The 22,844-nt window shown below is 39.5% G+C and overlaps 1 protein-coding gene across 1 annotated transcript; it reads left to right on the forward strand.

The window, feature by feature from the left end:
* Positions 1–1,335: 1,335 nt before the first annotated feature.
* On the forward strand, positions 1,336–20,567 carry LOC145995254 (RYamide receptor-like). Its single transcript, XM_083131828.1, has 3 exons — positions 1,336–1,664; positions 2,982–3,050; positions 19,572–20,567. Exons 2-3 carry the CDS (start codon positions 2,982–2,984, stop codon positions 19,929–19,931), a joined length of 429 nt encoding a protein of 142 aa, XP_082987954.1. The 5' UTR covers positions 1,336–1,664; the 3' UTR covers positions 19,932–20,567.
* Positions 20,568–22,844: the final 2,277 nt, after the last annotated feature.

A 22,844-nucleotide genomic window follows, 5' to 3' on the forward strand; every position in this document is an offset into this window, starting at 1 on the left:
ACGGTTTTACTACAACATTAAGTGTGAAGAAACTAATAATGAGTTTTAAATTAGACCAAGTTGTGTGCGTCGCATCGTGTACCTGAAAGAATGGAAACCGGGGTTGTAATATACATAGAACAGGTATTTCTTACAGATTCAAGGTGTTCCATATTACCACCAGCAGACATTTTCCAAGCGCTGTCAAAAAACTTTACGGAAGTCTCATCTGAGTACTTTCAAGAACACGTTACTTTGTGTTTCTAATGAAACTAATAATGAATCAAAAATATGCACAATTCTTACCTTACAACAATTATTTCATGGTCGAAAACCTGCCGCTCTTGCCTATGACGACGTCGCTAACTCAACTGCGTCCAAAGTGCTCTAGTGAGTAATGGTGAGTATTTTGCAAGTGTTGCCAACTGCCAAAATTAGATCGCAACAGCGAGTAGAAAATTATAGCGAATTTCATATTACAACCATGTTTCATATTCCCACCTTCTCCCCTACATAACATAAAATATACATTATTAAAACGAGCATTAAGAATTTTTCCGTTTCAATATTTTACAACGTAAACACAAAACGTGTTCATTCTACAATGCAATTTGATGAAATTTACTAATCACTTCTTGAGTTTGATGTTTGCCGCGGACTAATCCCGAAAGCCTGTTTTATAACTTAGAGTTGCCGTCGAACCGTTTCATTGCGCTAGTGGCTTCAAAATTAGCTTTTCCATAGGCTATGGCAAACATTCTTACTTAGATATGTTCTTTTTCAAATGTTTAATATCTGCATATTGAGATACTGTTGCTTCATTGTTTCATATTCTAGTGATACATGAACCTTGCCGCCAGCATGTTACTGAGCAAGGAGACCGACTAGGGTTGATTTCTAGAATCAAACAACGATATTAAATGATCATTACAACTAATAAGAAATAAATAGTAGTAGTCATCACAATGAAACTGTCATATCACGAAACAAAATGTCTCCATTGTGAGCTGGTAATGAACGCTCGTCACAGTATTTACGTGACAAAGAATTTATCACAATACTTAATTAACACTTGCGTTTTATGAGCTCACATCGCGCTGTTTTCTTTCGGTTACTGGAAATGTAATGTCGTGTACTGTTCTTCACATTCTTCTCGCAAGTCCTGATTGCAAGTTCTCTCTGTATGTGGTATTTCCAAGTACAGTCCTTTAGCGCATGTCTCTAGGTACATGGAAAGTTTATTATTTTTTTATTGTTAACCTCATTTTTTGTTTTTGTTGTAATTTCTTGCATGTGTGGATCCCCCTCTGTTGTCTCCGATTTTTTTGTCTTCTCTTACAGATGCTAAGGATGATGATTGCCTGTGTCATAGTGTTCTCCCTGGCATGGCTACCCTACAACCTATTCCTCCTTTTCTGGGAAGTCTTTGAGTCTCTACCAGCCAATCTCATGACAAACATGTGGTTCGCTACGCACTGGCTGGCCATGTCTCACTGTTGCTACAACCCACTCATCTACTTCTGGATGAACGATAAGTTCCGGTGCGGATTCGTCAAGGTGCTACCCTGCCTGCCTAGACCCACTCACCACATGCGGGCTCTTCCTAGCAACAATGTGTCCACTTATGTTTCCAACAATGTGTTTGTCTCGAGGAAAAGGAAGGAGCGGGCAGCATTGTCGCCAGTGTACGTACGGGTTTTGTTTTTGTCTCTGCTTTTATTGTTGTTGTTTGTTCACTTCTTGTTCCTTCTTCTGTGATGTACGGTTACAGTGCACGTTCTAACGTTGTTGGATGTCCTCTGTGAGAAATTGTTTCCATACCAAGGGAAGAAATTACGTACTACGCATGGGCTTGTTATTAGGGGACAAGGCACTTTCTTCACCCTCCACAAATTCAAAAGGGGAACACGTTAGGATAACTATATTAAATACCGCTAATATCAATATTGACCCTCCCTCCCTTAACCAAACCACAGTCAGGGATAATGGTACTACTGCAAGATTTTTTTCTTTTTTATCAGCACTGTTGTGCTAAAACAACATCAAAGGAAAAGAAGACGAGGATCGGGTTACCTTTAAAAAAGGAGGAGGGCAGTTTGCCCCCCCCCCCCCCTTGTTGCCACTTTGCTCCCGCACTATGATAAGCCTTATCCACCAAGGGAAAGTAAACTGTCCTTGCCCCCCCCCCCCAGTTTTGGCACCTTGCCCCACAGTTTTATAACCCAATCGCCACCACTGGGTATTACGCTTAATTTCAAAAACGTCCATTCTCCTGATATTACTAACCAGAGACGAGAATTCACACGTCGGTATAGTCCCACAGTGACTCAAAACGACATTTGAACACTAGTGCACAAAAAATAAATGGGCGTGATGTGCAGCCAGACCTTACATTTTCAAAGCAACATATCGATCGACCATCATATTAACCTAGTAGTTTCACTAATGAAGAACTATATATTTATTGCTAATAGAATTGAAATTGTTTAATTTTTAACTAAATAATTTCTCTTTAACATGCATTTTCTTTTGATTTTTTCATATCTATATTGTACTACACAATATTATACAAAATGTTTATGTAAATTTGTAATTTTTCTTTTGAGAGGAGTTATATAAATATACTTTTGAAAAGTTAGAATTCACTGATCTAGACTGTCTGCTTTTAAAATGTATACACGCTTACGTACATAAGTAGTTAAATATCTAATTAATCAGATTAAGATGATTTATATACGTATATTGTATATTGAGTTTTGTTGAGTGGAGTTCAATATAGAATCTTCAATATAAATGTAAATATTTTAAAAAAACATGTATTGTCAAAAAAACTATTTTCCAATCTAACACGGAAGATGGGTTAAAACCGGAATTTATGAAATAATTCCTGCTTTGTTTGTAGATATTAACTAGCGGTTAATTGTAACTTGAAATGCCAGATTCATCGTAATTTATGTACAGTTTAGTGTCACTCATGGGTTTCTCATCTCTCTTTCTTCCAGATGATAAAGATGATGGTCATTGTCGTCATTGTGTTTACTGTCTGCTGGTTGCCATATAACATTGTCTTGGTAAGTAATTAATTTACTCTCACGCTTATACATACACAATATGCACCTTTGTCAACTTCTTCCCTGCAATGCCTAGTCATATCTCACGAAAATGTATGCCTATGTATAATTTATTCCAATTAAGCACGTGTTAAGTCCCAATTGTTGAAATATTATGGCCATAAATCATGGGAGCATTTTTCTGTGGACTAAATACCTGTCGTTCGCAGAAATCAGCCAATTGGAGAAATATAAGCACATTTAACCCCTGCACTTGCTCTGAACACGCCACTACCTGTGCATTGGCAACTCTAAACTCTCTCTCTCTCTCTCTCTCTCTCTCTCTCACACACACACACACACACACAAAAACACACAAAACTCGTACATATAGTACATATCCAGGCATTAGTATAAAATTCAATCAAGGTTTTTATGATGATTCAAGCAAGTCTTCCAAAACAGATATTTTTCCAAATTATTATGATTATTGTGCCATATTAGTTGTCTCTAACACTAGCCAAAGATCCAGCCAAATCTTAATTTATACAATCAGCTACAATTTGGTTATTCCATGACCACTTATGTTATGTAAATTTGACTCATAGGTAGTGTTGCCCACGGGACGAGACGGGACAGGCTTTTAAAAATTCGAGACGAGACGAGATTGACCATGTGTCATAAGACAAACGAATATTTTCGAGACGAGACAGCATTTCCAAGAGACTCCACGAGACGAGACAGGCCAAAGTCTCGTCTCGTGGGCAACACTACTCACAGGAATTAATGAATTTGTTCTGGTGCCATTCCCTTGTTTATTAAGTGTTGTTCCTTGTGAGAGAATTTGATACACGGGACCACCACCGAAACACTATCCCTAAAGGTACAGAATCAATGGATTTAAAGTCAAGGAATTCCATGGTAGCTTACAATGCACTCAAAATAGGCAATGTGGTAGTACTTAGAAATACACTAAACAAATGTCTGTCTGTCTTTCAATACTCCCAATGTAAATTCCATATGTTCTACACGGAAAAAGAATTAATACAGAAACGTAAATGCTGAAATTGAAAGTTCTTTGGTGATTGTATTTTTTGAAAAGATGGTTACTTACATTACTTAGGGTTAGTCACTTCTGCTACCAGTGGTTCAAAAATAGCATTGTGACTAAATCTCATCATCACAGAAAATATCAGTGTTTCCAACACAATTTTATGTATATTTGATTTCGCATGTACTGTTGCCAACCCCGAAAACATGGTCTTTAAATATGATGTGTTTGTTCCTGTTATAGAATTGTCCAAATTAGGGTTGTATGTACACGCACTTTTAAAGTTACAAAACTTGAGCTTTTGAATGTACAGTAATATGTAAGAAAATATTTCTTATGATTTCTTAAAACACACTTCTGCTCCTGAACTCGATTCTCTGCCCAAACAAACTAATGCCTCTCGCATCTGTCTCCCACATGTTTCCTACTCACACCACACTTACATCATTTCCTCCCATCTCAGGCCATCCAACTGGAAAGGAGCGGGCAGAGCCAAATCTCCCTCCAGCAAAACATCAAAATCAAATGTGAGGAAATGATTCAATGCAGAAGGCAGGGCTGATGCAATATTTCTTCTCGCCTAGAAAACGTGTCGAAGCATCATAGAGCAGGGCTTTGCATGAACTTAGAAGCGAAAATGTACGATTCTTTTCAACATGAACAGCGAGCAGGAAAGGAAAGCATGTTAAGCTTCTGGAATACGCCTAGCATCAATGTTAAAAGTTGCTAAAAGTGTTTTCCGCCTGGAATTGGCACGTAGTGTGTGATTGGGTTCACGAACTCTACGCGATGCAGGATTTCTTAGACGAATGGAATTCTAAAGTGGAATCTGATGCCAATTTTGTATTTCAGGCTTTCGAATTGATCTAAGGATTGTAGTTGCTCGGTTGGCAGGTTTTTCAGTTAAAGCTACCAGCAGACAAAATAGCGTACAAATTCGTTGCACACTTACAATTTTAATTACTTGGCATCAAGGTGGATTCATTTAAATTAGGTGATTTTTTAAAAAAAATCACTGATTAAAATTACTTTCAAGAAATAATTTATAGAATAATGTGCATAAGGATTATGTAAATATCAGAATCACTTTTGGTGAAAGTACATTAACCTATTAATCATTTATTGGTGTTTATTAGGCCCTAAGGAAGGTAAAGAAAGGAAACAAAATATAGGGTGGGCCATCGGTTGGTTTCTTTTTAAAATTCCGATAAAATAAACATCGTTCAATATTATTATTTCATTGACAAGAGTACACCTTCCGATTAGTTATGGAATATAATTTCATTCAAATGGCTGCCGCGGCTCGCTTGGCAGTAGCACATACTGGCAACCCAAGTTTGCAGGACATTATCGATGGTTTGTGGCTCTATTGCACGAATAGCATGATCAATATTGTGCTTAAGTGTCTGAATCGTTTCTGGATTGTCCGCATAACATCGATCTTTAACGACCCCCACCCCCAAAAAAAAAGGTCCAACGGCGTCAAATCGTAGCTTCGCGAAGGCCAGGCAACATCACCAAAACGGCTGATTAGACGCTCATTGAACTGTGCGGAAAAGAGCGATTGTTGGACGGCTTGTGTGGCACGTAGCGCCATCCTGCTGGAACCAAAGCTTGCTCACGTCTAAGTCTGTAATTGCTGGTGGAAAAAAATCGGTTATAATGCCTCTGTAGCGCTTCTCCGTTGACCGTAAGGTTGTTACCATCGTCATCCTCGACGAAAAATGGACCAATAATGCCGCCACTCCACAAACCATACCAAACAGTCGCATGCGGAGGATGCAGTAGCCTCCCTACGGCGACGCGTAGGTTTTCCGAGCCCCAAATATGGCAGTTTTGCTTGTTGACATAGCCGCCCAGATGCAAATGCGCCTCATCCGAAAATATGATTTTTTTTAGAAAAATCGACGTCACGTTCGAGCTGCTCTAAAGCCCACACAGAGAAGCGATAACGAAGCGGCTGGTCATTTTGCTTCAATTCCTGAGTAAGTTGCACCTTGTAAGCGAATAATCCAAGGTCTTCATGCAGAATTCTCCTGAGGCTAGTGTGGCTAATGTTCAGTTGCTGAGATCTGTGGCGAGTTGAGGTTCTCTGGTTTCGGCGCACACTTTCGGCAACAGCAGCAATATTCTGGACTGAGCGCACTGGACGAACACGAGGATGACTTGTGCTATCACTTAGCATGCCACTCTCACGAACTTTCTTCAAGAACTTCCGTACAGCAGGCGCGGTTGGTGCATTATTTTCGTCCGAAATTTCTTTTCAACATTCGCACTGTTTCGGCAACACAGCACTCACTTTGGAAATAAGTTTTCAATATTTCACACCGTTGTTCCAGCGTAAAACGATTCATTTCGTACTGCGGAGATATGGTACTGTGTTTCTGTCAAGGTTTTGAGCCCGAATGAGCTGTCAGTGTCAAAATAACATGTACTTTAAAAATATACCACCAGATGGCCCATCCTTTATGTGTACTGATGGGGTGAAGCACATACAAATGTAAATGTAATATGTTTACTATAAGCACAATTAATTTTCTCTTAATTTAAAATTCAATATTTTTATAGGCAAAAATAACAAACATTTGGTGTAGAATAATATAAAAAATATTACTTAAAACTTTTACAAATTTATCTTGATGAAATGCACCGAATCTGAATGCAATTCGTGTTCACTGCTTTTAAAGATATAGCGACCATTACAAGACCCGAGTTTTATACAAAAAAGTGGAGGCTCAAGTTGAAACTTTTTTCATATGCTGTCTTAATTATGGAAAAGAAAGTGGACTGCTATGGGGAACGGATTTTAAGGTGCAAAATTATGGTCCGGAAAGGTAAAAAAAAGGTTCTGAAAATGTTTTCAGAAAGGTGCAAAGAAAAGGTGCTGATAAGATGCCTTTATTCAGGTCCAAATCAGTTACATTAACATTCTTTATTCAATACTGTAGCAAATAACATAATTAGTTACTGTCAATCAACGATGCTCTCTTTCTCTGCGTCTTCTGCATATAATGCGCGCCGACCGCATAGAGAACTGTAGTTCGCCGAATAGGCTGGTTGGTTGGTTTGGTGTTTTATGTCCACTTTATGCACAGAAAGGCTAAGCGGGACTGGTTTGTTGATTTGGTGTTCTAAGTCCACTTTTTGCACAGTAAGGCTAATTAGGACTAGACCTGCAGTTTAAAGTAAGATCCGAACCACTGTGTGCCTCCACCTGGTATCGAACCCGGGACCCCTTGGTTACAAGGCAACGACGCTACCACTACGCCATCGGGGAGGGCCTCTGCCGAATAGGTTTTGTTGAAGTTTGTATTTTCTCTCGTGGGTTTTGCTACATTAGCTTTGGAACTATTAGGGCTGCAATGATTATATTATACCATTTTATATCTCTCGTTCTGCTCTACAAAATGGAAACTATAGGATTTTATGTAACTGTTCAAAATGAGTGAAAATCATCTACTTTTCTCTCCGATTCTTCAACAAAACATGAAATAAAAGGAAGGAAAAAGGTGCTGAAGCATGAAAGATGGTATGAAAACAGCTATATTTATGTAAAAGTGATGCACCTTAAAATACGTTCCCTAGAGATCACGACTTTGGTTTCGTTATCCAGGATTGTTCGTCTCAAGGACTTGCGCCCTTTAGGAGTACGATAAACAAGTGTAACTGTTCTCCAATCAGGCTTGGCTCTCTTGGGACTTTACCAGAGACACTTTACCGTGTTTTTTTCTTTTCTCAGCCGCAGCTCGGTTCGGCACGGTACGGCGCCAAGATTTCTTTGACGACCTTCGGGGAACCAACGTATTTTCTGCCCTCTCCGTTCTCCCCAAACAAACATAATAATTATTTCGGAGAACATACTTTTAAACAAGTGTTACTTTACAATGTCATAAATTTTAATGAATAAGAATTTTTTTTTTTTGTATTCGTGTCAATCTTGCCGTGCCTTTAAATGTTGGATGTATTGCTTCCATCCTTTAGTAACATTGTGACCTAGTGGTGGCGATTAGGGGGACGAGGGGGGCAGTTGCTCCCCCACTTTTGCTCCAGCATTATGCTAAATCTTATCTACCAAGGGAAAGTAAACTGTCCTTGTCCCCCCAGTTTTGGAACCAAATCGCCGCCACTGTTGTGACCCATATGTGCCATTGTCTCTCTGACACTAAAATATGGGCTCCGTGGTCCCATTCTACACCCTCGATTTCCCGCACATATCAAATATTTTCGTCCCAAAAATTAGTTTCTTATAACAAATGGTGTTTCAAAATAGCGAGGAAGGTAATTTTTTAGATCTACCTGCTACGAAACTTACGTTTCCTTAATATTAAAATATTAAAATATGTTCTTTCAAACCATTTAAACTTCGATTCATGTCCCAATATTCCAATAGTCTATAAAAGTCTTTAATGTGGTTGTGTTGAAAATGATTGATTCATTTGGTTTATTTTACCTCGCTTTTCTGCCACATTTGGCTAATCGCGAAGATGAGAATGAGTGCTTAAATTGATAAAGGGACACTCACAACGAACACCCATGCCGGGATTCGAACCTGTAGTTCTTGATGTCGTAACGCGCTGTTCTAACCACTCATGTGTTGAGAATGTGATTTTATGGAAGGTTGATAACATTTTCAAGTATTTACTTGCACGCTCATGCACGCGCGCACATAGCCTACATAGCCTGTACAAGCACACACGCACAAGCACACATATACGGGGGTTGAGCTCTCCCGGTGGACTGATGTAGGTTACTTAATATATATTAGGCGCATCCAGAAACTAAGTTTCCCTAGGGTCGTGCACAAAAAGGAAACATTATTTCATTAAATGATTTATTGCCACAGATACAGCAGTTGTCCAGTTACCTGTCATCATAATTCCCGACAGAATTCAGGCACTTGTCATAGCGTGGGACCAACTTCTGTATACCTGCGTCGTAGAAGTACTCCGCCTGGGTGCCTGGGTGTGACAACCCTCTGAACCTCTTCGTTGCTGTGAAAATGTTTACCGGACAAGAACCTTTTCAGGTGCAAGAACAGCTGGTAATCACTGGGAGCGAGATCCGGGCTGTACGATGGATGATCGAACACCTCCCAACTGAACCTGTCCAGAAGGGCTGCAGTGCGCCTAGCCATATTTGCTCCGCATTGTCGTGCAGCAAAATCACCCCGGCTCTAAGCTTACCGCGTCGCTTATTCTGAATGGCTCGTCGCAATGTGGCTCAGTCGGTAACGCGTCTGACTACCATGCTAAAGGTCCCGGGTTCGATCCCCGGCCGGTTCAAATCCGGGAACTTTTCTAACGGTGGAAGCGGCCCCGGCGCCTACCCAGCGTCGAATAACATGGGTACCTGGGGGAAACCCTGGGGGGTAAAGGCGGTCAGGGGCGTGATGCTGATCACATCACCCCCACTCACGACCGGATCAAGAAAGTGTGGGGCGTTACCCCCACACCCCCTATACCCCTATACGCCTTCATGGCGTGGTGCTATGCACAGGGGAACACTTTACCTTTACCTTTTTTTTATCGTCGCAATGTCCCCAGTGTTTCACAGTAACGGTTAGCGTTTATAGTCTCACCTCTGGGCAGAAACTCGATGAGCAGAATGTCTTGTCCGTCCCAGAACACCGTGCTCATCACTTTTCGCGCCGACACAGTGTGTTTGAACTTCGTCCTCCATGGAGATCCACTGTGACGCCAATGCATGGACTGCTGCTTGCTTTCTGGGGTGCTGTATGCAACCCACGTTTCATCCCCTGTGATGATCCTGTGGAGAAAATCGTCATCATCATGGTAACGCTGCAGAAATGTCAGCGCCGTGTCCATGCGTTTTCCTTTGTGTTTGGGCGTCAGTTGTTTCGGCACCAACCGGGCACACAATTTCCGGGAAAAGAGGCGTTTGGTAACAATGTCGTGCAACAACGACCGAGAAAAATAGCGGGAAATAGCTGGTGAGTTCCGTGACTGTGACGCGACGATCCTCCAATATGCGCTGCTGCACTTGCTCCACAAGCTCGTCCATAACGGCCGATGGGCGCACACTGCGCTCGTCGTCATGCACATTTTGCCGGCCTTCAGTAAATATCCTGCACCAACGACGCACTGGCCCATACACCTGGCACAGCTGACGATGAATTTCGATCGGTTGTATGTTTTGTGTGTTCAAGAACTTGTTCACCGAACGAACGCTGCCGCGACGCTACTGAGGACTTTCGGGAGGCGTCTTCTAGGACATTCACTAGCCAGGGCATGTGCCTCTCACGCATGCGCAAAACCGGTTTCCATACGCATGGCCTGCCATCTGTGGGCGAGTGGGAAACTTACTTTCTGGATGCGCCTAATATTTTCTTTACACAACAAGATTCAAAACAAAATATTGCTGAACGGAAAATCTTAAACTTTTCAGAATAAGTTTATATTCTTTTAAGTTACATGTAATGTCCCTATATTTTCCTGAAATTTTACTTATTGTTCATGGATTTATGAGAGGAATACAGCCCCCATCAGTCCCTTCTTTGCGTACGCCTTTGTCTCATATTTATTCTTTGAGAGCGTCACAGAAAGTTTCTTCAGCCGTATTTTACAAGCTACGCTGACATAGTTCTTCATCCTCGTTCTAAACTAATCTTCGTACATAATCCTTCTGAATCACATCCCGAAGTTCCCTATTCCCTATTCAAATTCTACATCAACGCACTCAAGATATTCCTGTAATCTATATGGGGAACAAAAATGTATCTTACCTCTCTCTCTCAGCACTAGTAGTTAGTTACTTGGATTGTAGATACCGCCTGCAGTGCGTTCTATGCTATGTCCATTCCACTGTCTCCACATAGTGATTATAATTCAAGAGTGGCGAAAGCTGCCATAAAGCACAAAGAAAAGATATAAAAAGCAACTTGAAAGAAAAATAATTTTCTGGTCGGAACACTAGTGGGATTAACGTTCATTTGGCAAACTCTGGTGGAAACTTGCGAAGTAATCCTAAAATGAGGTGGACGCAAAATGACAGAGGTCTCTCTCTGCCTCCAGCCACATACTATCCTATCTCTCGCGCGCTTTTTTCTCGCTGGAAAACATCACACCAGTAATTGTGTGCCATAATTTGCAAGTCAATTACTACAAAGCTTTCTGCTCCATTGTAGTTTCTTTGCCGTGGTTTTCGGACGAGGCTCGTTCCTTTTTGCCATTAGCACCAACAGATGGCAGGCTTTGTGCTGGAAACTTTTTTCAGATTTTCGGAGGGAGAAAGTTTACTTGTGTCTCTCTTTTTCAGATAAATTAGTGCTGGAAGTTCCACTCGGTTAGCTTGAAATAGGTGAAACAGTACAACGAATATGTGGCATCGTTTAGATTACGGAATGTTATTTTATTCTGGAAAAGAAACTCCAAGACAGTTCTTGAACTGTATTCCAGCTTAGTGCTTTGTAGCAAGAGTTAATTCCATGGTACGTACACCGGAATACATAGTATCCCCAGCTGAAAAGGGAATAGCAGGATTGAACCTATCTACCTTGGATTGAACGTGAAAGTTCGTGTGGAATGTACTGAACACAGTTCAATTTATTTCAAGCTATATTATTAATACCACAAAATATCGCATTACATGGTTATTTTTATAAAAGGGCTGAGTTGCCTAATTCTGAAGAATAATATCTCGCTCCTTTAAAAAAACACGTAAAGTACACCTTGTGAAATGTACAATTCGGCACTAACTCTTGCTGGGGTGAAGAAGACTGGATTCTTCCTATTTCGTGTAGCTCGTTCGCCACTTTTGGTTAAACTCAACGATATGCATGACATTTATACAGGGTGTATACAATTTCGTAAAAACAAAATTCCCTGACTTTTTCAGAATTCCAGACCAAGAGCCAAAATATTCCTGACCAAGTCATTGGGACAATTCATGTATTTACACAATTGTACAGAAAGGACCCTAGATTTTAGCTAAACCTACTAAATGCAGTTTAAAGTAATAACAAGAAGGAAAACTGAACCCAAATTGACTATTGAGATAGGGGCATCAGAGATGAGCTATTATGCAACACTTCCCGTGTACTGACTAATGATAATGACAAATGTCACTTACTGCAGTAGATTTCTAGATGAAAATAGTTCAAACATTTTCCTAGAGTAGTTAATGTGCAATTTTTACTGTAACTATAGGTAATACTTAGTATAAACTGTAGCATCATCTGTCCACGGCGCATTTAATATTTCTTTATTGTTCTTTTCTTCTATGTTCAAGAACCTATTTGTAGTGCACTTCCACAAAAAAATATTGATTTTTTTCCAGAAACACATCAAATTTCCCTGACTTTAGGGAAATCTTCAGGATTTCCAGACTGGTAGACATCCTGTTATAACGGGACAGTTTCAAGAAACATTCATGCCAAGGCCAGGGTTCGCGCCAATAACCATTCTTGACTTGGGAACAATTTATCTTGAGAGCACCAACAAATACAAGTACCCTCGTACTTACTAGAACCTCACACTCCCAATACATATAAAATTAACTCACTCGCGCCTGTTCCTGACACGAATAATTAGTCTGGCAGCACTTCAAAACAAGCCACAGAGATGTATTCCCGAATTGGACCCCCTTGGGAAGAACAACGTTGGATGCGGTCGTCAAAAACTCTATCACGGTTCTGTGTTGTTCCACCGAAAGCAGATATTATGCGAGGCTCAGAGAGACATGCCGAGCGCTGGCATCTGTTACCGTCGACGCATGCAGACTGTTCTCGGCATTGATAAATCTTTCGCATTGACTGTCGACTTCACATCTCGTCCCCTCTGGAAGACTGAGTTAACCGCACCGTATAATTTCTGGCAGCGATCCAAAATTAATGGATTTTTAATTAATTTCTCTTGCCGATGTTGTTTGCTGGGGAATGAACATACTGGGACACGGTGTGCAGATATTGTCTTCATGTATCTATCATTGACTTGTGTCATCCTAAGCATATGCATTCACGATGGATAGGACAGGGACTTTGTCAAAAATTCTCCCAAAGGGGCAGGATCTCTTTTAGTCTTCACAAGTTGCAATCCATGTTGTGTATATTATCACAGCACAGTTATAACGAGTGTTCGGAAGTAACAGTTTCTATTTTTAAGGAATTCCAACAGTAACTAGCTACTTTAAAAATAAATATCTGTAACAGAATTATATTTTTGCAATAGAAGTAACGTTTTCAGCATTTACTTTTACAATTACTTTACAGACTTAAATTGTTAACTTTAAATTCTTTAATGGGATAGAAGAGATAAATTCGACAGTCGTGTTTCCAACTATGTGTCTTCTCTGGATGTTAAGGTGAAAGGACTTTAGTTGAATCGCTTAAGCCAAGGAAGCTGGTGTTTTGGGCCAATTCCTCCATTCGGTTGCAACTTAGTAGTCGAGCTAGAGAGAAGTGATTGTCTAGAGACTATTTTGTTGAGCATCGAATGGAAGAGGAAGAAACAGGTGCAAGGAAAACTGATATCACCACATGCAAAGAATCGTGGGTGGCATACGAACAATTATTTGAATTAAAATTATTAAAGCAAAGTTGATTTCTTGTTCCATTAATTTATTCATTGTGTTATATATGTACCGCTCTAAGAATGGGACTTTCCATCATGCATGCATCCATGCGGCACAGTTTCATGGTTGCCACTGTCATTTATTTTCTTGGTCGTAAACTGACCACATTTTTATTACTCCACCCAGAAGAGTGTGGCCAACCAAGGCAATGATCGACTTATGTAGTGTGAATACTTCTACCTAGGTACACAAAACCTTTGAATCCCTTATTTAACATAAAAGCATAACATAGAAAGTGCTACAAAACGATTGAGGTAATACACGCATAATTTAAAGGGGATGGGTTAAAGCCAGCGACTTGACCCCTGTCTCTGTTCGCATGATTCTGTCTCTGTAGCATATTGTCGCTTTTACTATGTTATCCGAAAGAAATTGCAGTGGCAACTATGAATATGTGTCACGTGGTTGCGTACATACGGATAGAATATGTCGTTATTCGAGGTCTCGTAGCTTTGAAACAAAGCCTTAACGAGCAAAAGATCATGAATAAAAGTGTTTTGTCATTATGTATGCTACACGCTTGTTGCTGCTGAACGCTGAAAACCTTGTATTTATACAGCACGATACAGAACTGTCGATACATACTATATGAAAATTACACACTAGGAATAGCAAGAAGTCCGTAAATGAACAGTTTGCAAGAAAAGTACGAAGGTATGTGTTAATTGTTAAGATCCACCACTGACAGGTTCGTTGATATCCGTGCTCATCGTCCGCTGTTCTTCTTGCTTACTTTTACACTAGGTGCTGCCTACTAGAGAAGAACCTTCTTCAGCTTTTAACGACTCGAAAAGTTCACGAACTCTAGTACAAAAAAATACTCTACAAATTGTAGGGAAAGGGTTGTCACACATTTTAGTTTTCACAAGTATTACCTGGACACAAATTTCAATCCAGATTAAGATATTACTTTGTCATCTTATTTTCTAGAAAGAGAAAGAGCATCATGATCAATAAATGCCAATACGTTGAACATAACAATTCTCTTTCATCATTCTCCAATGACAATTTCACAAGTATTGTGCGAAAAATTGTACCTCGATACCATTTCATAAGTAATTATGGGACAATATAAAGATCGAATTCACCTGACGACCACTCCGTAAGTATTGTGTGAAAACTACATAAGCCAACTGACAATCACTCTCTAAATACTGCATAAAAGATAGGTCCATTCTACTCTAAGACCAATCCATAGGATGATGCTGAAAAAATACAGGTCCATTAAAGCTCAAGATCAGTACATTGTGTGTAAAACACGAAGGTCTTTTGTACCTCAAGAAGTGAATTCAAAGACATACATTACCTAGTAACACCAGAAGGAGATATTGCAATCTCAGGAGCACACGAACCCTTTAGAATTCTCTTCGAAGAAAGATTTAACCTCAGCAGCCTACAGCTAGGCATTCAATCATTATGCAGAACCCATTAAGCGAGTGCTTGCCTGAATTTTCGAGAAGCAACTTAATTTCAGCTTGCATAGCTGCACGGTATGCAGTTTATGCGATTTCGTATTCCTAGCCCGCGGGGCATTACCATAATCAAGTTGTTGTAAGATTTCGGGAAATTCGTGCCACGATTTTCTTTCGCCACTTCACTACGTCTTTGTTGGAAAATGCTAGTACAATAGTTTCCTATTTTGTACTGGTCGAGAACGGGAAGAGAATAATATATAAGACACAGGGGACGTTTAATAATAGTAATAACAAGGGAGAGGATTTTCATCACTTAGCATATTTTTTGGGGTAAGGGTGGTGTGTTCCCTAAACATGTAGAAATTCATATTATGAAGAAACTAATTAAATTAAGGTGCTTTTTAAGGGCATATTTTGGCATATTTGGTCATTTCTACGTGATAGACCATATTTTGATGGATTTTCGGTCATATTCAGCATATTTTTGAATTTTCAAGAAATATACAGTCATTTTCGAAGTGGATTCGTTCTTACTCCCATGTTTACTCTAGAGTTTTTTGTTTTTTTTTGGCACTGTAGCAAAATCTTTTTCAGTTTTATTTGAAAATTTAGAGAAAGTATTCATTGTGTATTGCAACTCAGAGCCCATAAAGTGAACTACAAATACATATCTCCGCATTTAGATATTGATGTTTGAAACAGTCCAGTTATAAGGGCATATTTTTCAAATTATAGTGCATATTTTGTAAAATTTTAGCTCATATGGGCATATTTTATTTTGCATATTTTGGTGATTTTTAGCTCATAAAAATCCTAGCCCTTGTAATAACAAATAGAAATTTCGATGTCAGGAGATACAGTGAAAGAAATTGTTTCTGCGTTTCGAAAAAGTAATATTAATTACATGTAATAGTATATTACATGATATTATATATATAGTACATATATGAAAATGTACAATGAACACTGTCCAGACATGTACTCTTTCAACCGGTTCGGTGGTCGATCACGTTAAATGGCGGACTCTTGATCTCGCCACCGACGTTCCCGGGTTCGAACCCGACCTGGATATGGACTTTCTTTGAGAGTGTCCCTTCATCACTTTCATCTCATAATCACTCATCCTCGTCGTCGCGATTAGCTAAAAGAGGTTCTTCATCAGGGAAGGGGATAAAATGCACTAAATGTGTTATATTGTCGGAATGTTATTAATTCATGTGTATATACAGGGTGTTTCTGTGACCGTGTTACATACTTGCAGGGATGATGGAAGAGAACAAACGCAACAAAATGAGATAGGGGACCTGGTCCGGAAATGCCCCAGTCAAAAGTTACAAGTCAAAAGCTTCGAAGTGCAGACAACCACGCAGAACGCAGAGGGGAACCATAAAAGATGTCTGGGGAAGTGGTAAACAAACGCAGAAGAATCACTGTAGTGGTTATAATGAGTAGTAATGATGTTCAAAGTGACGTATAGGCATGACAGCGTCGCAATAAGCTCTGTCGCATTCGCTCTAAAATCTCAGGAGTCGTTCGGACAAGATCACAGGCTGCAAGGATTCTTGCCAAGAGTTCCTCTACATTACTCACAAGTGTCTGGTAGACAACACTTTTGACATGGCCCCACAAAAAAATCAAGTGGGGTCAAATCAGGTGAACGGGCATGCGAAGCAACAGGTCCGTCTCTCCCTATTCACCGCTCTGGGAAGGTCTGCGTCAGAGTATCACGAGCACCAGCTATGAAGTAGGCTGGAGCCCCATCATGCTGAAACCACGTGCGTTGACGAACAAGAAGTGGGACATGTTCCAATAACTCGGGGAGGATGTTTCTCAAAAACACAATGTACACTGGTCCAGTTAATCGTAGCGGTAAAAGATACGGACCTATTAAATGTTCGTCGACAATGCCCGCACATGTTTACAGCAAATGTGTCTTGATGGCCCTTCACGATTGTGACATGGCGATTTCATGGGCCCATACATGGCTATTGCGACTATTTAGCATCCCGTCTCTCGTGAAACAGGCCTCATCAGTGAAAAGCACACAGGCATGGAACTGCGGGTCGACTACACAGCGCTGCAGTAACCATTCACTAAACATGACGCGGGGTGCAAAATTAGCTAGACACGCTGTGAATGGTAAGGGCGCAGCTGCTGTTCCCCCAGAACGTTCCAAAGAGTACTATGGGCCACACCAATTTTACGTGCCACAGCCTTTGTACTAATGGTGGTTGTCATTCCACCCGATCCAGCACTGCTTCTTCAAGGTCGGGTGTGCTTGTAGTTCGTTGTCTTCCTTGCTCGTGGAATTGAGGTCACACTTGCTCCATTTCCCGTAATCGTTGGAAAAGTCTGGGAAACATGATGTGCGCTGGATTTGATTTGATTTGATTTAGTTTATTTTACTTCGCGTTTTGTGCCTCTTGGCTAATTTGCGAAGATGGGGATGAGTGATGAAATGATGAAATTGATGAATGGACATTCACAAACAACCAAGCCCGACCGGGATTCGAACCCGGGACCCTTGGCGTCGCAGCGCGATGTGCTAACCACTCGGCCACAGGGTCGGGCGATGTGCGCTGGATGTCAAAAACTTTCTGCTTCCCTACAGTTCCCATTTGCCCGTCCATACGCAACACCATATCAGTCAGTTCCTCTATCGTATACTCCATTACAATGATTGCAGCCGCTACATTCGTGCTTCTAGACTACACACATAGAGTTTGACGTTACGTCTTCTCCAGGGCATGCGCGTTGGATTCTTTCCCCTTTCTTTTATGGTTCCCCTCTGCGTTGTGCGTGGTTGCCTGCCCTTCGAAGCATTTGGCTTGTAACTTTTGACCGGGACATTTCCGGACAGGGTTCTCATTTTGTTGCGTTTGTTCCCTTCCATCATCCCTGCAAGTCTGTAACACGGTCACAGAAACACCCTGTATATTTGTCTGTAGTCATTGTGGCATTGACGCCCATGTCATCAACTGATCCCACTTGCTCCGATTTACGAATGACTGAACAAGGGGTCAAAATACCTACCTACTTCTTACAGAAGTTTTGTCTACTGAAACTAACACGAACGTATATCATTATACACTCAAACGTTGTTAAAAAATATATAATGAGGAGTTAAAAATTGATTTTATTAAGTGTTCATTATCCACAAAGTTAAAAGTGTATTTTTCTGTGGAAATTTTCATTGGTCCCACGTTTTGATTTCTTAACGGGAACTGAATTTCATGAACAAGTACGCTTTATGGCACATGCAGAGTTATAGTTAAAATATTTTATAACACCTTAGCTAAAAATGGTAAAGTTGTCTCCATTAGTTTTGCGCCTTGTCCTCAATACACCTAGACAGCAGGTGGAAGTAAGGCTCAACACATTCTCGAATTACGCTATAATGGAAGTGACATTGTTAACACAGAGCTCTCAGGATTGTCCCCATGTGCTGAGAAACTAAGAGAGCCCCAAAATCACTTAGCCAGACAATAAACGGAAACGTTTCGATCTTGGAAGCAAACACAAGTCTTTCCAGTAGCAGACACCCGCCAAAATTGTATATTGGTAGCAGTGGCGGCGATTAGTTACCAACATGGGGGGGGGGGGTACTTCCTCTTGTTAGACAAGGCTTAGCATTAAGGGGGTAAAAAATGGAAAGGTGGGAAGGAAACTGCCCTCAACGCTTCCCTTTATCGCCGCCACTGATTGGTAACTATTTTTTCAAAGTATTGGTTCCTTCTGCCATGTATTGCACTCTTTGATGACTGCTGAGAATTCCTGTGCGATGAAATTTGAATCTTAACACTGTTGATTAAACATAACTACCCTTAAAATACTTTCGCAGATTTGTAGCTACAAGTGAACAATTTTCTGTCACGGGCGAGACAGAAGAAACACAGCCTATTCACTTAATAAAAATATTATTTTAATAGCTGTTTATTTTCAAGCGATGAAAAATAAATCATTTAAGACAAAGAGAGAGGGGGTAAATAATATTTGAATATTGTAGTGGAATTGAGGGGTAAATTTAACAGTTAAAATAGAAATTAATTGCTTTTTGTGTCACGGGTGGGACACACTGGAAAACACAAGTAAATCAAAAAGTTAAAATAAACGAACAATATGCAAAATACCTTCTAATAATTATGTATGTTACTTTTTATACAAATGACAGTTTTACATTACTTACTCACAAGATAGATGCAGCCAGTAGACGTAGGCATTGCATTTAAGTTTGAAAATTGAGGTTTTACATGGAAAGCCCTATATGTATACGTATATATATATATATATATATATATATATATATATATATATATATATATATATATATATATGTGTATATATATATATATATATTATATATACGTATATCTATATATTAATATTTCTTTTTTTCAAAATACGGTAATCCTGACAGCAATATGGTCTATCTTAACTTTTCTCGTGAATGGATGAATTACCAAATGCAATTCTCTTCTTTCTTTTCAGCTTTTGATCGACTACCACAAACCCATATTGGAATGGAGCGGCATGCGGACACTGTACTTCGCGTGTCACTGGCTGGCCATGTCCCACTCCTGCTACAACCCGGCGATCTACTGCTGGATGAACGGTCGTTTCAGGAACGGCTACCGGACGGCGCTGAGCAAAGTGCCCGGGCTTCGAACCCTGATGCTCCGAGTTCCGCCAGCCCGCGACGACTCCTTGCATCGGGTGAACACGTCCACCACCACTACCAGCGTTCGAGCCAGGAACTCCGTGAATCGAAACAGTGAACTCCTGGTGTGGAGAAACTCTCAACCGCACCGATTCACCCACATCGACAACGAACTCGAGGAGCAGATATAAGGAGAGATTATCGTTTTACGTATCGGTGACTTCATAAGTGTTTGTAAACGTGTGCGTGATTATTTTTTTTGCGTATGGTGTATGTGTCGTTCGTGCTGTTCTGTGGTACACACCTGAGGCTCTAACCAGAGACCTTACGATGAAACTGCTGTGATAAGTGTACATCACTGACGCGCATTTTTGTTGATATGCTTAATCATCAGAAATGTTAGTACTCATCGAAAATTACGCTACGAATAGAGATATGCTATTTCTGAGCAATTCTCTTAAAAACTATTTTGTTAAGAGTTTTACAAGAACCCACCGAGCTGAACAATTGTCCTAATTGTTCGTCCGCATAGTGGAACAAATACACAAAAGAAATGTACAATTTTGTGTTAGTGTACATAAACGACAGTACAAATAAACGAAGACAAAGTATCCTACGAACATTATATAAAACTGCATACACATGTACAAATTTTACCTTTCAGTATATTTATATACACATAAAAACACGACATCCATGTGAGAGTAAAGTTTGATATACATATCCTTAGACACTGTTGCATGTACGACATGCATCGAACAATTATATAGGCGAATTAAAAATCTACTGTAGAGTACCCCAAAATGGGAGAAACTCATTTTTGTCTGTTGCACCTAAATGAAATAATATGTCATAAAATGTTTAAAAAAATCATAACCGTCCTCTTCGAAAAATATATGTTTGTACGTCGTCGTCGAAAACAAAGTTGGGTCAAGAGTTATTTGCTGTTTTGTTCATATCTGTGAAAGATCGAAAAGTGATTGAGGAATTTTTGTTGTAAATAAAACAAATGATGTGAGATCAGCTCTTTCTCCTGAATAACATGTACTGTACACCTATCACCAAAAACCACACAAGTTTACGAAGGTTTATAAATTGTTGGTGAACCATAAATTCATTAATCTTTCTACTCCGTGCAGTCAATAAAAAATTGCCGTTGTTGTGAGATCATTACACCACACTCTAAAGTCTTATTATTACATTCATTATTATTAATTAAGCCAAATAATGGTAAAAATCAATAGGCAATACATGATGCAAGATTGTTCTTAGGTGTAAGTTGTAGGAATTGAAGTTGCTTTTCAATAAGTTCATAACAATGGCAATAGATTTACTTGACTGTACAAACTATGTGGGCTTAATTTGAATCGATGTGTTGTAATCAATTTTCCTGTTATTTAACTTTGTTTAATCTCTCGACTCGAACCAACTTTCATTCAACATTCCTGTCCACCCAGGTGGTATATTCGAAATGTACATTTCGTTAAATTATGACTGAAGATTGAATGTGTGTAACAATTGCTAATGGGCATTTCTCTTAACATCTGGCAAGAAGGACTATATATTTTTGGTTTATCCTTATTCCTGCTCCTTTAGGTTAATTGTGATGATATGAATGAAAAATAATAAGATGAATTTGATGGACACTCACAACGAAAGACTCATGTGAGGCTCTGTACTCGAACGCAGATCCTTCTGTAGTGAAATGATGAATTGGCAACTTGGGCAGCGCTTAGTGGTAAATACAAACTGAAGTCTATAATCCAAGCTATTTTACTATATCTTCCAGTAAACAAAGATGTACTGGACTATCCTTGAGTAATGGTAACTCCAACCTAATACAAAACTTACTTTTATGGCCCGATACTTTCAGAGGAATTGCTTTCTTCACGAATACGAAAATGGTTTTTTGAATATTAAATAGTTAAAATTGTCAGTTGGTGCTCTAGACACAACAGAGAGGCCAAGGGCATGGGCGTAACTTGGAGCCACACTACGGAGGGGCAAAATCAAACATAGGGCTTAACTTGGTGGAGAGGGAAGGAGGCAGACTGAAAATTTTTCCATCCCATAAAAATAGCATCCAGTTGCTTATTACTTTGCTACATAACTGCTACATTTGAAAAATACATACCAATTACCAATTAGTATTTATTTCTTTGTTCCTCAGCTTCCAGGAGATTAACAAGTCTAATGTTATGTTAATCAACCTGAAAATTTTGGCGGGGGGGGGGTAAATACCCTCTTTCCATCGTCAAGTTACGCCTATGGTCAAGGGAATGGAATGCCCTACAATTTGCCCTGTTCGCCCAAAACTAAAGTAAAAGTTTATTAATAAATGAATAAATAAACTAATAAAATTTAGCCCAAATATACATTTTTGTGTACTATTTTGTGACTGTATGCCCCCGGAAAATATTTCCCAGCCCGCTCATTTACTTTTCTTGCGTCCTCACTATGATGGCCTAACGATTCCTACAGAAGCTATAAATTTGGAAGTCGGCGTCTTTTTTGCACGACGAAAATATTGTAGACTACGTTTTATTTCCATCTCAGTCTATTTACCACGATGAGGAAAATAAATGAAGAAGTCATGCATAATTCAGTTGCCATTGTACTTCCAGATGTGGTTTAAAATAAAAAAAACTGTACTTAATCCATAAAAAATGTGAAATGAACGAATGTATAGTGAGAGTTGAATGTTTCAACTACTGACTTTAAAACAGTTTCGAAAATGTACTTACAGGCTTATGTTTACTATAATTCACTAGTGTGTTATTTGATGTCATTGTGTTCTTTCAGGGGTACCAACATGTGAGATGACGCTAAAGATGTGTTTCTTGCTTAAGAAACTAGAGTTTGGTGTAAAGTAAGTTGAACACGGGCTATCTTAAAAACTTGCATCCATCTAATAACTATTCTTTCAGAAACAATTCAGCTTATTCGCAGAAGCTGAAACAAAGATCTAGTACCTGCAAGTCAAACGAAGCCAGGCAATGGACTTAATTCCATTTTTAAGCTTTTCATACAGAATATAACGGAAATGATTCATATTTTTATATTTTTTACAATTTTATACGTACAAATGTTGATTTTGTTTACAT

This window comes from Lepisma saccharinum, chromosome 11, assembly GCF_977018435.1.
Source record: "Lepisma saccharinum chromosome 11, izLepSacc3.1, whole genome shotgun sequence".
Classification (NCBI taxonomy): domain Eukaryota; kingdom Metazoa; phylum Arthropoda; class Insecta; order Zygentoma; family Lepismatidae; genus Lepisma; species Lepisma saccharinum.

Bases quoted from the DNA above. Each gene is read 5' to 3' on its own strand.
- LOC145995254 (XM_083131828.1), top strand. From the start codon at position 2,982: ATGATAAAGATGATGGTCATTGTCGTCATTGTGTTTACTGTCTGCTGG. The intron at 3,051-19,571 runs GTAAGTAATTAA...CTTTCTTTTCAG, and splicing joins TGCCATATAACATTGTCTTG to CTTTTGATCGACTACCACAA.